Source organism: Cheilinus undulatus, linkage group 5, assembly GCF_018320785.1.
Source record: "Cheilinus undulatus linkage group 5, ASM1832078v1, whole genome shotgun sequence".
Lineage (NCBI taxonomy): Eukaryota > Metazoa > Chordata > Actinopteri > Labriformes > Labridae > Cheilinus > Cheilinus undulatus.
In genome coordinates this window covers 49,327,658-49,343,700 of record NC_054869.1, presented here as the reverse complement: position 1 = coordinate 49,343,700, position 16,043 = coordinate 49,327,658, and the positions used below count along the sequence as shown (strand labels likewise).

General features: G+C 41.4%; 2 protein-coding genes across 2 annotated transcripts; one reads left to right on the top strand and one right to left on the bottom strand.

The window, feature by feature from the left end:
* The first annotated feature begins 942 nt into the window (after window positions 1-942).
* tubb2b (tubulin, beta 2b) lies at window positions 943-3,923 on the top strand. Its single transcript, XM_041787073.1, has 4 exons — window positions 943-1,100; window positions 2,380-2,488; window positions 2,574-2,684; window positions 2,762-3,923. The coding sequence occupies exons 1-4, from the start codon at window positions 1,044-1,046 to the stop codon at window positions 3,820-3,822; spliced, it is 1,338 nt and encodes a 445-aa protein (XP_041643007.1). The 5' UTR covers window positions 943-1,043; the 3' UTR covers window positions 3,823-3,923.
* A 140-nt stretch (window positions 3,924-4,063) lies between these two features.
* bcl2l16 (BCL2 like 16) lies at window positions 4,064-9,402 on the bottom strand. Its single transcript, XM_041787074.1, has 3 exons — window positions 9,290-9,402; window positions 8,625-9,203; window positions 4,064-4,725 (listed from the first exon to the last, which is right to left on the bottom strand). Exons 2-3 carry the CDS (start codon window positions 9,105-9,107, stop codon window positions 4,597-4,599), a joined length of 612 nt encoding a protein of 203 aa, XP_041643008.1. The 5' UTR covers window positions 9,108-9,203; window positions 9,290-9,402; the 3' UTR covers window positions 4,064-4,596.
* Window positions 9,403-16,043: the final 6,641 nt, after the last annotated feature.

Below are 16,043 nucleotides of genomic sequence, written 5' to 3'. Positions count from 1 at the left end.
CCCCTTTTTGGTCTTTTTATGATGATATAAATACAGATAATAAACCCACAACAACATTGGGCTGTAGCATCATGTCAAGCTATTTCATAAGAATATTTCACATAATTCATCATGGCTCATTTTGTTATTGACTGAGAGACAAATCTTCAACACTGTGTCTGTGCTGGAAAATCCTGTTGTATTGATTGCCTTTAAAACAGTACAGACCTAAGCTTATTGTTCAATGAGTTCAAATCTGCCATGTTAATGTTCCTGAATGTGGCTTCTGGACTTTGAGGCCTTATGCACTGAGAACCTCTATAGTATGGTATAAAATTTAGCAGTTATTGACTCCTAAGGTAAATAATGTAACTTTTCATTCAAAATATGGCAGATAACTACAAACTTAAGAGGAAAAGGGGGAACCTTCGTGTTAAAATTGCTGTTGTTGCAGCTGGGCTGTAAAAAAAAAAAAAACTGCTTATCCGAGGAGGAACTGAAAATCTCTGTAGCCACATCACAATCATGCCCATGGCTGTTGCGACAGCTTCCCCTGTTCAAGTTTCTGCTAAACTGGTCCATTGTATGTAGTTAGTGAGCCACGTGGACTATTGCTAGCATTTATTTTAAATAGTCAGTCTTTCTTATACTTCGTCAAATCCACATATATTCCTCATAACGGCGTGTTAATAAGTTTCACTTTCTTTATCGTGCGCTTTCGTGCAACTTCGAATGAATTAGATTTGTTGTCAGTGGCGCATTTTTTCTCCGCCATGATGAGAGAAGTAGGCCAACGTCCACAGATTAGACCTTAGTCACACGTTTGACATGAATGTGATTGACAGGCACTACGGACCAATAGAGGAGAAGCTACGCAGCATGTCATTGGTCAGAGTTTATGCCTGCATATCAGGTTTACAGAAAAGAGCCAACGGGCGTTCGAGCTGACGGCTGAAGGGCGGGACTTCAGTGTTCTATAAAGTAGATGGCTGCGCTGCCGAATCATTCACAGAGACACGCAAAGTCACTCTTCTAAGATCTAAGCCTACCTCCACAAATACAAAATGAGGGAAATTGTACATCTCCAGGCCGGCCAGTGCGGAAACCAAATCGGTGCCAAGGTTAGTTCATTTCTGTTTGCCTTCTGTTTATTGGATTAATCGTTTTTTGTCAAGAAACATCGTGTTCCGTGATCCGGTGCTTTGTGTCCGTTAGATGCCACACCCTGGGAATATTAATGCGCCCTACTTATGAGAATTTCCGTTAAACGCGTTATCAAAACCTCAAAAAGAGTTAAAAACTCACCCCACCTTTTCTAATACGTCGAAGTTTTAAAAATATTAATAGTAATGAAGTTTTAGTAACTTAAAAAAATACCTTGAAATGCATTGTGCGGGTATAGGTCCGTCGGGTTTTAGGAGTTAAAACCGTTAGAATTTCATTAACGTGCGGATTGGATTTTCCGTTACATTGGCGAACCGGTTTAAACCAATTTAGTAATCTAATTGAGCATACGTTAGCGTTTCTGCACCATGGAAAGGGGAAGTTGATTTTTTTTTTTTTTTTTTTGGTCACTGTGCCTACCATGTAATGTGAAGTAGGGTAGACTAATTCCTACGTTTGTATGCGAGTATTTTTTTCTATGCATTGGGGTGAAAATTCGGTGGTTTTGTAACCGTCTCCGGCCCAGTGAGGCCCACTGTGCAGTTTTCTGATAGACGCCGGCTCGTGGCTGAAAGGAGGCGGTGTTGGCGGTTAGTGACGTAGCAAGGAATTTTTAAATTCATAGCCCACCACTCACAGCCAATGGATTGAGAGGCCGCGCGCGCGGTCTGTGTAACGGCGGGAAGTTTTAGGTTGACCCGTTATCTAACTATCATTTTTAAAGCAGATTTTAAAGCTAATTCAAACGATACATTATAAAATTCAACATGCATCCACTTCACTGCATTATTAACAATACTACATGTACTTTCCTCTGTCATCTCATTGTATGCCATGAGTTAATGTTTTTTAATATTATGACTAAAATTAATTTAAAATACTAGATATTTATATTCACATATAAATAAACATTTGATTTCCAGTAAATGCAAGGTTCAACAGGCTTAAATTATGACAACTAAAATTTGAATCTGAAGTCATTACTAAGTAATGTTTTTAATTTTCAGTTAAGATGGTTGAGGACAAAATTGGGTGAAAAATAAAACTTTTTTTATTGCATTACACATAGGATGTCTGATTAACTCAAACAAAAGAACCCTTTCTAACTTTAGCTTAGCTATCTTCACTATGTATCTTGTGAATCCAAATAAATCTTGTGTATTTGGTAACTTACCAACCTGAATAACAGCTTGAGTTTCAGATTGTTGTAAAAAACTGTCTTTAATTATCTTACAGTTTTGGGAGGTGATCAGTGATGAGCATGGAATTGACCCAACTGGAACATACCATGGTGACAGTGACCTGCAGCTGGACAGGATCAATGTCTACTACAATGAAGCCACTGGTAAGTTTAAGTTTATTAAGGAAACTAGCGTGTCTGCTGACATTAGTTTTGTGAACCCTTCTCTCACTACTTTTGGCTTTTGTAGGTGGCAAATATGTTCCCCGTGCTGTGCTGGTGGATCTGGAGCCAGGCACCATGGACTCCGTGAGGTCCGGACCCTTCGGCCAGGTCTTCAGACCAGACAACTTTGTTTTTGGTAATTATTTGGCCATATATTCCTAGCTACTGCTAATCTTAAGAGGCACAATTTTAATTTTGCTTTCTGTCTTCTAGGCCAGAGTGGTGCTGGCAACAACTGGGCCAAAGGTCACTACACAGAGGGTGCAGAGCTGGTGGACTCTGTCCTGGATGTAGTGAGGAAGGAGGCGGAGAGCTGTGACTGCCTGCAGGGCTTCCAGCTCACACACTCTCTTGGCGGTGGCACGGGCTCCGGTATGGGCACACTGCTCATCAGCAAAATCCGTGAAGAATACCCCGACCGCATCATGAACACCTTCAGCGTGGTGCCCTCCCCCAAAGTATCAGACACAGTAGTCGAGCCCTACAATGCCACACTATCAGTCCATCAGCTAGTAGAAAACACAGACGAGACCTACTGCATTGACAACGAGGCTCTGTATGACATCTGTTTCCGCACCCTCAAACTCACAACCCCGTCATATGGTGACCTCAACCACCTTGTCTCTGCCACCATGAGCGGCGTCACCACCTGCCTCAGGTTCCCTGGACAGCTCAATGCTGATCTGAGGAAGCTGGCTGTAAACATGGTGCCATTCCCCCGTCTGCACTTCTTCATGCCAGGCTTCGCTCCCCTCACAAGCAGAGGTAGCCAGCAGTACAGATCCCTCACCGTTCCAGAGCTCACCCAGCAGATGTTCGACGCCAAGAACATGATGGCTGCCTGCGACCCACGTCACGGCCGCTACCTGACAGTGGCTGCCATCTTCCGTGGCCGCATGTCCATGAAGGAGGTGGACGAGCAGATGCTGAATGTGCAGAACAAAAACAGCAGCTACTTCGTCGAATGGATCCCCAATAACGTCAAGACCGCCGTCTGCGACATTCCTCCCCGTGGCCTCAAGATGGCCGCCACCTTCATCGGTAACAGCACAGCCATCCAGGAGCTGTTCAAGCGCATCTCTGAGCAGTTCACAGCTATGTTCAGGCGCAAGGCTTTCCTCCACTGGTACACCGGCGAGGGCATGGATGAGATGGAGTTCACCGAGGCAGAGAGCAACATGAACGACCTGGTGTCCGAGTACCAGCAGTACCAGGACGCCACCGCCGAGGAGGAGGGAGAGTTTGAGGAGGAAGGCGAGGAGGAGCTTGCCTAAACCTTAAAAGCTGTGCTGTTCCATGAAAATGTAACGTTCCAAGTCTTTTCCAGTTTTCAGTGTTCTGTCTGCTGTTCATGTTAATAAAATTTCCTTCTGCATTTTTGATGTTTGAGTCCCTCTTTTCTAAGGTTTGAAGACGTCTTAGAAATAATTAATTGCGTGATGTTAATGGGGTAGATTGTCTACACTGTAGATAAAGTGTAGCTGCTTGACTGGTGTTTTCCAGAAAAAGTAAACTACTATCCTTCAAACTCTTGAAATGCAAATGTTTGGGAGGGGTGAAATCCCTGTATTGATCCTGTGTCCATGAAATTTCAACTTACACAGTTGCTTAGGGCACCAAAATTTAGCTTGGTGTGAATGCCAAATTTTAGATCTGACCTAAACACTTGCTGCCTTAAAGGTCTTAAATTACACATAACCTCAATGTTAAATTACTAGTATAGAGGAAAATGATAGAAGACAAATTTGTAAGGGAAAAAGTCAGCTTTATAATTCTTAACCTTTTGATTTTATTCTCATTTTGATTTTTCTCCAGGTGAATAATGAAAAACATTCTTTTTAGAAATGTTTCTTTCTCATGCCTGAGCCTAAAACTTTGATGTTTATATGTCTTGTGGTATGCAGTGAATTATCTATAAATAATTCTTAATGTCAGGGGGAATTAGCTGATTATCCATGTTGTTTCTGATCAAACAGTCTCTTGGCTTCATCACAGTGTGGCTCACTGTCATACAGTTTGTAGTCGTGGCCACTAGGTGGCAGTGTTGGCTAAACCATTCTCTTCCACACGCAGTAAGTGAGGATGCTCACAGCCAAAGCCAGCAGAGTCCAACAGCACACCTTCTTCACCTGGCTCTCCAAACCCTGCTTCTGTCCAAAACGGGACACAAAACCGCTCTGTCAAAAATAAAACAAGTAAATTAGAACCCCTGATAAACTCACATGTCATATGAGAAGTTAACCCTGTGGAATCTCTTTAATTTTCTAACATTAAAGACACAAATGCCCACTTCTGAAAACATTCACTGAATAAATACAAACAATTCATACCAACTTTATGGGTTAAATATTTAATCAACTTGAGTCCTGCTCAGAAGTAACTGATATTTAAAAACTTCCAGGATTTTAACCTTTTAAAGTAGTGGTTCTCAGCAACATATTTAAAAAGCACATCTCTACATGCATTTTACTCCATTTTCCTCAGACAGGATGGAAATTATGTAATCCTGCAAAGAATTTCCTTATTATTTTGGGAAAAACGTTTTGTTTTCCAGGGTAGAGGAGATTGATGAATTGAAATCTTGAGGAAAAAATGTATTCATTATCCCAGGAAAAACAAAAATACTGTATGCTACTGCATGTCCACTTAGGGCTTCCATACATCATAGACTCAACGCACAATTGGGTCCCAGCCAACTAGTTAAGAAGCCCTGCTTTAGATGCTAGTTGGATCACATAAAGTCCCTGTTCTGCTGTTTATTATGAAAACAGGCTTCTTCATATAATAAATGATGGTAGGCAGGAGGATTTCTTTAATCAAAGTCTTTAGTTGTCATCATCATTTGTAGTAAAAATGATGATTTGATAAAGTATTATTTATAAAGTATCTGATTTAAAATTTACAACACGTCAAGGCCTCCAAGGAAAAAAATACTTTCCAAAAATGTCTGTAAAACATTACAGCAGAATATTATTTTCCCAACCTTTTGAGTTTAATCTTTTAATTTCTCTTGGCCCTAAAGAAACCATCCAATATTCTTTTTTTTTTTTTTTCAGAATTTTAACCCTTCAAATGCCGGTTTAAATAGACAATGTCCCTGTTTTACGTTGAAAACACATTAAAAGTGTATTATTTTTCATGTAGGCTGACTTAAAAAAGGAACAGGTAATAAGATATTGTTGATCAGGAGTTCAACGGAACCTCTATAGATATCACTATAACAGAAAAGATAGGACACCGTATCAAATGTGAATAGTTCTTATCAACCCATATTTAAGTGAACACAGCACAAAGACAAGACTATCAGTGTTTAAAGGTCATATATTGTGCAAAATATACTTTTCAGGCTTTTATAGCAAAAATATGGCCCATCCACAATCCCCCCAAAAATCAGAAAAATCAATTCCCTCCCCGCTCTTTCTCCACCTTTCAGGAAATGTGTTCTGAATCAAGCCTTTGTCAGATTTCCCCTCATGATGTCATGTGGGGAGTTAGCACCGCCCCCAGGTTTGGTTGGCTCTACCCGCTTGGAAGGAAGATACTCCCTCCTCTCCTGATCGTCTCAGGAGAGCCACATCCATTTCCTGAGAGGGGCGGAGTCAGGCAGCTCAGTAACATTTAAAGCCACAGACACAGAAACAGCTCATTCTGAGCAGGACTGAAACAGAGGGGTTTTTAGAAATGCAAAATTCAAATACTGTAGTGTTTTTTAGCAACAAACTTCATAGACACTTTTTGGGGACCTCTAAAACCAATATAACCTTGTCTTAAAGGGGTAAAATATGTGACCGGTTTACCTTCTTGTTTGGACTTATGGTGTTAATTTGATGCCTGCAACACCTTTCAAAAACATGGGACAGGAGAATGTTTGCCACTGTGCTCCATCATTTCTCCTGACACTGCTCCGTGAGCATGTAAGGACTGGAGATACTAATTGCTGAAATTTTGCTTTCTTGCTTGATGTTAAACTGCTGATTAGTGCAGGGTTTATGTTGTTGTGGTTTAAGCTTCATAGAGTGCCTGACACTTTCACAGGAGACAGGTCTGGACCGGACCCCCCCTCTTTTACTGTGAAGCCATGCTGTTGTAACTCAGGCCTGGTACTGTTTAACTGAAACAAATGGGACATTCACTTCAAACTGAAGTGGAAAAAGAAGTAGGAAACTGAATGACAAACACAGAATTGAACCCATTTCAAGCAGCTTTCTCAATGCAGTGAACATGACTCTTACTTTTTATTTTGATATATTTCACATGCATTTGGATTTTCTTACAAATGCATTTAATGATGCATATAAAAAAATTAATAGAAATAATTACAGCCAATTATATCTTCTAATTTCTTTAAAATAACAAGATAAACAGGTCATCAAGGATGTGAGAAAAATGATTCTATTTTGTATATTTACGGCAGATTTTGTTGTGTTTTCTTCATGTCTGTAGTTTATTGGTATTTTAACCCTTTGATGCCTGATAACTCAAATAATAGCCAGGAAATTCTAATTTTTTTAAACTGACATGTTTATTCAACCTTCTACCAAAATCCAACAAGGAAAAAAATTGCCATAAAATTTAGCATATATATTTTTTTATATCACATTTGAGCATGCATGGTTGTCTGTCTCTATATGTCAGCCCTTTGATTGACTGGCAATCAGTCCTGGGTGTAGTATTGTGAAGCCTCCAGCCTAAACTTAGAGCCAGTATAAATAACAACACTAATATCGAGTGGTGAAATCGCTAATAACACGAGATAATTTAACCGTAGACGGCAGAAATGATCTCTGCTCATGGAAAACAACAGTGTTACTGATCATAGAGAACGCAGTGCTGAATCCAAATTTCCGGTAAAATCCTCAACTCCTCGCCACCCTCCGGCTTATCATGTCTTTTAGAGCTACCACTATGACAGACGTATTCTACAGAGAGCTTTACACTTAGTAGGGCTTAGGTGTAAGATTTAAGTTAGAACTTACACCTACGATGAAACTATCACAGCTGGTGCCTCACCTTAAATGTTAGGAGAGCATAAACTCTGCCGTAAGTAAGAACTTAGGTTCAAACTACGCTACGTTTGAACTTACGCACAGCTGGTGCAACCCATAGCTGGTCTCTTTGAATCTTTTCAAAAGGATTGTTGGAGTTGGATGCATCAGGTTGTAGGCGTTTACTGACACTGTGCTCTGTGACTTAGGATAGGTTGATCTGTGTTTGTAACTGCAATGTGTCAGGTCTTAAATTCTGTTGACTGTGCTGCTGCCTACTGTAACTTGGCCAGCATTGAGATTCTTGATCTCAACAAGGCTTTCCTGGTTAAATAACTCAGATGAGCTGGGGCCCAGAGATAATGGCAGGGCTTCTTAGATGTTGTTGATCTATGGCTTTGGCTTTGTATGGTAGAGTCTTAACTGACATTTGTAGATGCAGTGACACACTGTGTTAACTGACAACAGTTCTCTGAAGTGTTCCTGTGCACATTTCAATATCCATTGCAGAATGATGAAGATTTTTAATGCAGGGCCACCTAAGGGATCAAAGGTCATGAGCATTCTTGCCCCTTGTGTGCAGAGATTACTCCAGATTTTCTGAACTTTTTGATGATATTATGGAGTGTAGATGGTAAAATCTCAAAAGTCATTGCAGTTGCATGTCCAGGAACATTGCTCATAAACTGTCGGACACAAACACTGTCAGAAAGTGTAGAACCTTCCGCCATTATTGATTATGAATGACCTGAGCCTTTCAGGGATGCTGCAATTATATCCAATCATGGTGCTGTCACCTGTAAACCTACTTTCCTGGGGAATAACTTTCCTGTCTTTTCTTGCTTTTGTTCCAACTTTTTTGGATCGTATTGTGGGATCATATTTAGACCATATATTTTATTAGTTTAAATATTAAATAGAATCTTTGTGCTGTTTTCATTGGATTGAAAAGGATTTGCAAATCACTGCATTCTGTTTAATTCACATTTTACACATCATCCCAACTTTTTTGTAATTGTGGGTTGTATTAAATGGAATATCATTTTTTATATCTCCTCTGTGGATGTGGATATTCACTCATTAACACTCACCCATCCTCCCTTATCTCGTATGTCAGGGCAGATGACCCTCTCCACATACGCCCCCACACTCTCCTTCAGCTGAGGCAGGACTCCCATCATGCCCTTCTCATGGCAGTGCAGAGCCATCTGTCCAGCCAGCACATACACAGACAGCACAGCGCTCCAGGCCAGCTCCCTGCGCCGCCCCCCAGGGACCGGAGGGAAGAAGTGCTCGTCTAGGATGCTGGTGAGCATGGGACAGGCCGAGTTCTCCGTCACGTCCTGGAAGATACGAGGCCAACGCCGGAAGAAGATGGGGAATCGGTTGAGGAGCTCATCTCCAGCGTGGCGTAAGGCAGCGGTGCAAGCTGTGGGGGCAGGACCCATGGTTCCATCTGCCCCCCCTGTGGTTACATAGTCTATGTAGTCATAGGCCATCAGGAAAGCCTCTCTTACCAGAGGGTCAGGGCTGTTCAGGCCCAGTTTGGCCTCTGGCTCCTCCAACTGGCACATGGACGACTCCAACTGCAACTTCACAGAGCTGTAGTCTCAGCCATGAAGCACACGACCATCTCCAAACAGCAAAGCTATTCTCTAAGTCACATCAGGCTGTCATGGAGGTATGAAAAAGCAAAACGAATCAAAGCACAAAAAAGTACAGAAAAGTGGGGATAAATGCTGTAGTAATAACTCACCTTCTGTTCAGATACAAACTCTTGAAAAAAACAGATAAGAATCAAACAGTAGGCAGGTGAAAGGAGTTGGAGTGTGACTTGTTGCTGTCAGACTGGGTCACCCACTCCCCTCCACGGCTAAATATAGAGCCCTTGTTGCAAACTGATCTCCAACCTCACATGCACAGTCCTATCCGCACTGACACAGATCCATTCCAACACAGGAGGAGGCCAGGCTAAATAAATATAACAGAGGACCTGCAGCTCTGCAACAACAGCCAACAAAGACTATATGTGCATGGGTTAAATACTGCAGCTACAACATCAGTACAAAAAGCAAAAGATTGTTGCACTACAGTTTAAGTATATTTATTCTGACTGACATTCACATAATGTACACATAAAGAAAAAACATGTTTTCAGTATCTTGCACGAATACTTTGGGGGTCTCAATCTGGTCCTGCTCTGTGAACAGCCAACGTAGGCCCCCAGAATGCTTCCAAAACTCCTTCAAATCAAACCATTTCTTCCAAACATCAAAAAAAGTTCTACATTGTTGTCATTATCCATTTGTAACCTGATACGTCAGATAGACTGTTTCACTTATCCATGGAAGGGGATATGTCCCACATCCATATGGTCAAATGTGTTTGGGAAGGAAAGAACCTTTGGAAAAAATTTAGGAGGATGATTGGACGAATATCTTGTCTGTCTCGAGCCAATCAGAGCAACAAAACATATGATGCAGGGGACATGTTCTGCTCTACAGTAGATTCAACACATTAGCTGCTAATGTAGCTAACTGTTAGTGGAGCCATTTGGTGAAACAAACTGTAGCTTAGACCGGTAGGGAGAAGAGCAAAATCATCTTTTCCACCAAAAAAACATTCTGTGTGATTCTTTTAGAAAAGAAATTTCCAGTTCTGATTAATACAACTGCCTATAGCTACATCTGAGCTCATCACTACTCCAGTCGCCATTGTTCACCAGCTTGTAGTATGTCTAAACTCCACATAGCTGCTGCCTGTCCTGTTTTCAGACTGGGCACAGTCATTGCATTGGAGCTTTGGGGGATGGATCTGCCTGATGACTAAGGATGATTGACCTGGTGCCTGGTCATCCACTGGCTTTCCAAGGTCAGTTTGATTGACCAGTGTTGTGTGTGAGTGGGATCATATTTTTGGTAGACTATGAACAACAGAGTTTATTTTTAAAAACATGAACAAGGCACTGATTCTGACCACTGTTTTAGATTTAGTCTGGCCTGCAATTTCCATATACAATGTAGGGCTATTAAATAATGAGACTGTGCTTATGAGGATAAAACCACATGGTTCACAGTCAAACAGTGTTGTAAATTAAAGGTCGGGTATTCACGTACAACTGCTGTAGGTTTCCAATAGTGACATCTTTGGTTTACGGCTGGCTGCTGGTTGTAGTGCACATTTTTGCCAATTGTGCCAACTGTGCCACTTGAAAGTTGAGCAACTTTTCATTTAATAAGAAAAAAGCTTGATTTCCTTCTATTTGTTCCAAAAATGTCTTTACAAATTTGTTTGCACTTTTCCTTTTGATCAGGAGTCAGACGTTTTGGAACAACTTTGGCAAGCACTTTTGCCATGTTCAAATTTTCATGAAAAATTTGCCGACCTGTCTCTTTATCAGTGGAGACCATTTCAGCTGTCACTCTTATACTGAGTCATGCAATGATTTGTTCAATTTGTTGAATGTTCTCAGAGGTTTTTGATGCATGTGAGCCAAGAATATTCATGATCTTGGCGCATCTCTGCCTTCACTGAATCTTTTCAAGAGAGTACAAGGTCACAGGAGAACTACGAGTCCAGGCAGGAACATTATGACAGGGTTAGGGTTGATATGCCATTCCTTTTGACATGAGTCCATGACTTTATTGCTTCTGCCATGGTCAAATGCATTATTAAGTTAAAAGGTTAATGTTTTCTACAAAAGATGTGTGTTTTCATGTAAAATTCAGTTGTTTCTACCTCTGAAGATAACTTTTCCTCATCAATGGTGCTGTTGTAGCTCTGTGGCCCACTGACCTCCTGGTGACCTTTTGCTTGTGCTGCAGGATGATACATGATCTTAATATAGGGATGATTTACTATAAGGAGCCTGTGCACTGTGGTGTATTCTCATGTTAATAAGATGGTCTTCTGTCTGTTTGGATCGATCTGCTCTATGTGGATCGATACGGTTTGGCAGTAACCTGGATTTGTTTCACACATCCATTTGGAAAACCACTAATAGATAACTTTTGGGAAAGGGCAGAGCCTTTGAAAAAAAACTCGAAGGGTGATTGGATGAACATTCTGTCTGTCACATCTTTACGGGCCAATCAAAGCAACAAAACACGTGACATAGCCGCCAGCAAGCTGAGCTCCTACCGAAGGAGTAAGCTCCATTATACCTGCATAACGCGAACCACTGTGGCTATAGACATGTCAGTACATGACTTTTGTCATTTTTTGCAAAGAACTCACTGCTGTTCTTTGTTCTTTTTTTATGGAAGAAATGTCATCAAGTTCTGATAAAACTGGTGCATTAGCAGCATCCACGCTAATCTTTTCCGCCATAATTGCACCGGCCTCATGTTGCCGCTCGCTTACATCAAGACTCTGCCGCACCTGAAAGTACTGCCCCTCGTCGCTGATTGGTCCTGTCACTTTCTAACTGGGCCCAAAAGGTTCAGATGGGAGCTTTGCAAGATGGATTCACCAGTGAAAAACACGGAAACGGGCGCATCCATCTGCTTTGCAAAGTTAATCATTTAATATTCCAGAAGAAAGAGAAAAAGCCCAGTTTTATCAGAACTTGACATTTCTTCATTAAAAAAAGAACAAAAACCAGCATTGTGTTGTTTTCTTTTCAGAAACGACAAAAACATTTCAGCGGTTGCCATGGTTTGCCTCATCCATTCCTATATGGACTTTACTCCTCGGTAGCGGCTACGTCACGTGTTCTGTTGCTCTGATTGGCCTGTTAAGATGTTATAGACAGAATGTTCCGATTATCCGAGTTTTTTTCAAACGTTCTGCCTTTTCCCAAACACTTTTTTGAGAGGTTTTCCAGATGGATGTGTGAAACAAATCTGGAAAACCTGGAAAGCCAGGTTAGAAAAAGCCCATTTTGGTAAGAAAATTTCCGGACTGCATTTTTCAAAGAATCAGTTCATTTTTTGGTGGTCTTTAAGAGAACAACTTGGCATTTTCTGATAATTTCCCAATACTTTGCCATCCACAGACAAAATGCCATTTGCTTTAATTGTATTTTAATTGTATCTAAATCTAAACACTTGAATCATAAAGCCATCAGTGTCTGCATATTTAAGGATGTTTTCTTCTTTGTTATCAAGTTGAAGCAAGACTTGCATTTCACCACATGGGAGCAGTAATGTACCTTTAGAGAGACCCTGCCTGTCTCTGTGCTTTTGTATGAGACTATATATACATACATAAATAACTCTCCTTTTGCATTTGAACTCATAACCACTTGTTTAAAATGAACTTGAAAATAAAAGGCCGTTTCACTGCACTCGTCATTTATTCGGGGCCATTAACTCTTCCCACATGTTCATCAGTAATCACACCTCCATAAACTTCAAATGTATGTAAATGCAAACATGAACTGCCATTCTAATTCCTCTCAAGCAAATGTATTTAAATTGTGGATGATGCCCATGAGATCTCTAGTGTGGACTAACACTCAGGCACGCATGGCTAAATCTACATTGTCCTTTAAGCGTTTCCTCTCTTTATGAAGCAGCTTTATGCGTCACATGGGAATCAATCAAATGCTCTCTGTATGGCGTTTATGTACGTTGTTAATATACTGATTTATAGCAGAGGGAAGACATGATCAAGTGGTACCATTAGCAGCTCTGTGTTCTGTGGCCATCTGGTGCAGCATATATTGTGAATGTGCATGGGAGGGGAGATAAGGCTAACCATCCAGAAAGAGCCCTAACCCAAGTCCTGCACAAACACATGCAGCTTCAGACGCACGAATGGTTGTTGTACATTGCTGAGCCAGGGAGCAGGGGAAGTGACATGGTCGATACAGGCTCCTATCAGACCACTCATATGTTCATGTGGCAACATGTGCAAGCGCAGGAAACTTCCTGTCTCCTGTAGAGAGGTTTCTGATGTGCAGACGGTTGCATTAGAGAGGAAGGTGCAAGATTAACAGGAAGCATGCTGTAACCCACGGCTGCCTCTTGACTCAGTTGGCATTTTCTTCAACAAAGGCAGTTTACATAAACTACTTTAAAATACAAATAAATGAGTTAGTTTGACTGTTCTAAATTAATTTCACAATTTTGACTGATTCACTCCTGCTTTATACACCTCACTGTGCTCCAAAATGGACAAGGAATTATGAGCATGCTCTACAGCTGAGACCAAGACCACCCCTTACAGTCTGCCATCCAGCCCAAAAATGATTGCAACGGCATTTCCAAAAAAGTTGGTGCACTCTGTAGATGTTCATAAAGGCAGAATGCAATGTTGACTCTCATAAACCCGTATTTTATTTACAGTTTAACATAAACAAAATATAAAAATGTTGCTCAATTTGAATTTGATGGCAGCAACACATCTCAAAAAGTAGGGATGGAGCAATAAAAGGCTGGAATAGTGAATGGTGCAGTTGAAAAATAGTTGAAGGATCATTTTGCAATTAATTAGCTTAATTGGCAACAGATCAGTAACCAGTAACATGACTGTGTATAAAAGGAGCATTTTAGAGAGGCAGAGTTGCTAGATGGGCAGAGACTTACCAATCAGTGAAAAAATGTGTCTAATAATTGTAGAAAAATTTCAAAATTATTTTCTTCATTGTAAAAGACTTCTTATATCCCACCATCTACAGCAGTGTTTCCCAAACGTTTTTTTCTGGTAACAATCTTTTAACAGGGTAAAAGCTGATACAAACCAGTTAGCTTTTTTTTTTAATAAATTATTGCTGATCATGTCTGTATTCATCCTGCATGACGCAGGACAAGGTGCTGTTGCTTCACAGCAAGAAGGTCCCTGGTTTGCTTTCCAGTCTGGGCCTTTCTGTGCAGAGTTTGCATGTTCTCCCTGTGCATGCATAGTTTCTTCCCGGGTATCCTGGCTTCCTCCCACCACGAAAGACATGCTCATTAGGTTAATTAGGACTCTAAATTGACCGTAGGTGTGAATGTGAGCGTGCATGCTTGGTTGTCTGTCTCTATATGTCAGGCCTGTGATTGACTGGCGACCAGTCCAGGGTGTACCCCGCCTCTTGCTCAATGACAGCTGGGATAGGCTCCGGCCCCCTGCGATCCCAAACTGCATACCGATATAGAAGATGGATGGATGGACGTCTGCATTCTGCACCGTCCTCATCTGGTTGGTTGAGCTGATGTTGGGTGCTAGCTTGGATAACGTTAACTTAATTTCAGACTCTGGTTGTCATCCTGGTCCTGTTCTGCCACTTTCTATTTTAAAGGCCTGGAAGAAGCCACTTCCCTCTGTCACACTGACTGCCTTTTCATCCTCCACCCCTTAAGTTTTCATTGTCTGTCTGGTCTGGTACAATGCATTTCTTTTTAATCATTCTAAAAACTCACTTGGCAACCCCAGAAAAATCTCCCATGACCCAACAGTGGGTCCTGACCCAGGCTTTTGGAATGACAGTCCATAATATCATCAAAAGATTTAAAGAATCTGGAGAAATCTCAGAGCAAGGAACGAGACTGAATGTTAATATTGGATGCTCATGATCATCAGGCCTTCAGGTGGCACTGCATTAAAAACATGATTCTTGATGGCAATCACTGCATGGGCTCAGAAACTCTTCCAGGTATCTTGGTCTGTAACATAGTTGGCCATTCCATCTACAAATGATAGTTAAAGCTGTTCCATGCAAAGAAGAAGCTATATGTAAGCATGATCCAGCAATGTTGTCATCTTCTCTGGGCAAAAGCTAATTTAAAATGGACTGTGGCAGCATGGAAAACTGTTCTGTGGTCAGATGAATCAAAATTTGAAACTTTTTTTTAAAACCATGGGTGCTGTGTCCTGTGGACTAAAGAAGAGAGGGCTCATCCAGCTTGTTTGCAGCACACAGTTCAAAAGCCTGCATCTCTGATGGTGTAGAGTTGCATTAGTTCCTATGGTTTGGGCAGCTTACACATCTGGAAATGCACTATCAATGCTGAAAAGTAGACAGAGGTTCTGGATACGCTCCCATCCAGACAACATCTCTTACAGGGAAGGCCTTGACTCTTTCAGAAAGACAATGCTGAAACCACATACCACATCCACCCCAATAGCATGGCTTCACAGTAGAAGAGTCTGGGTTCTGAACTGGCCTGCCTACAGTCCAGACCTTTCACCGATAGAAAACACTCTGGTTCACGAGTGAGGGTAGAATGGACCATGAGATTGACAGGCAGGTTGGTGAAGCATTGGCAGTGTTGTTGTACTGGACCACTGTGGTGAAGAGGGAGCTGAGCTCAAGTTCAAAACCCTGAATTTACCAGTCCATTTGAGTTCCAGCCCTCTCCTATGGTTGTGAGCCCTAGGTAATGACCAAAATCAAGATCATGGGTTCAGGGGGTTGAAATGATTCCCCAGGAGGGTAGCTGGGCTCAGTCTTATAGACAGGGTGAGGAGCCGGACATCCAGAGGGTCCTCAAAGGAGAGCATCTCCTTCGTCTCAAAAAGGGTCAGGTGAGGCGGTTTCAGGCATCTGATTGGGATGTCTCTTGTCTGTGGAGGTCTTCCAGGTT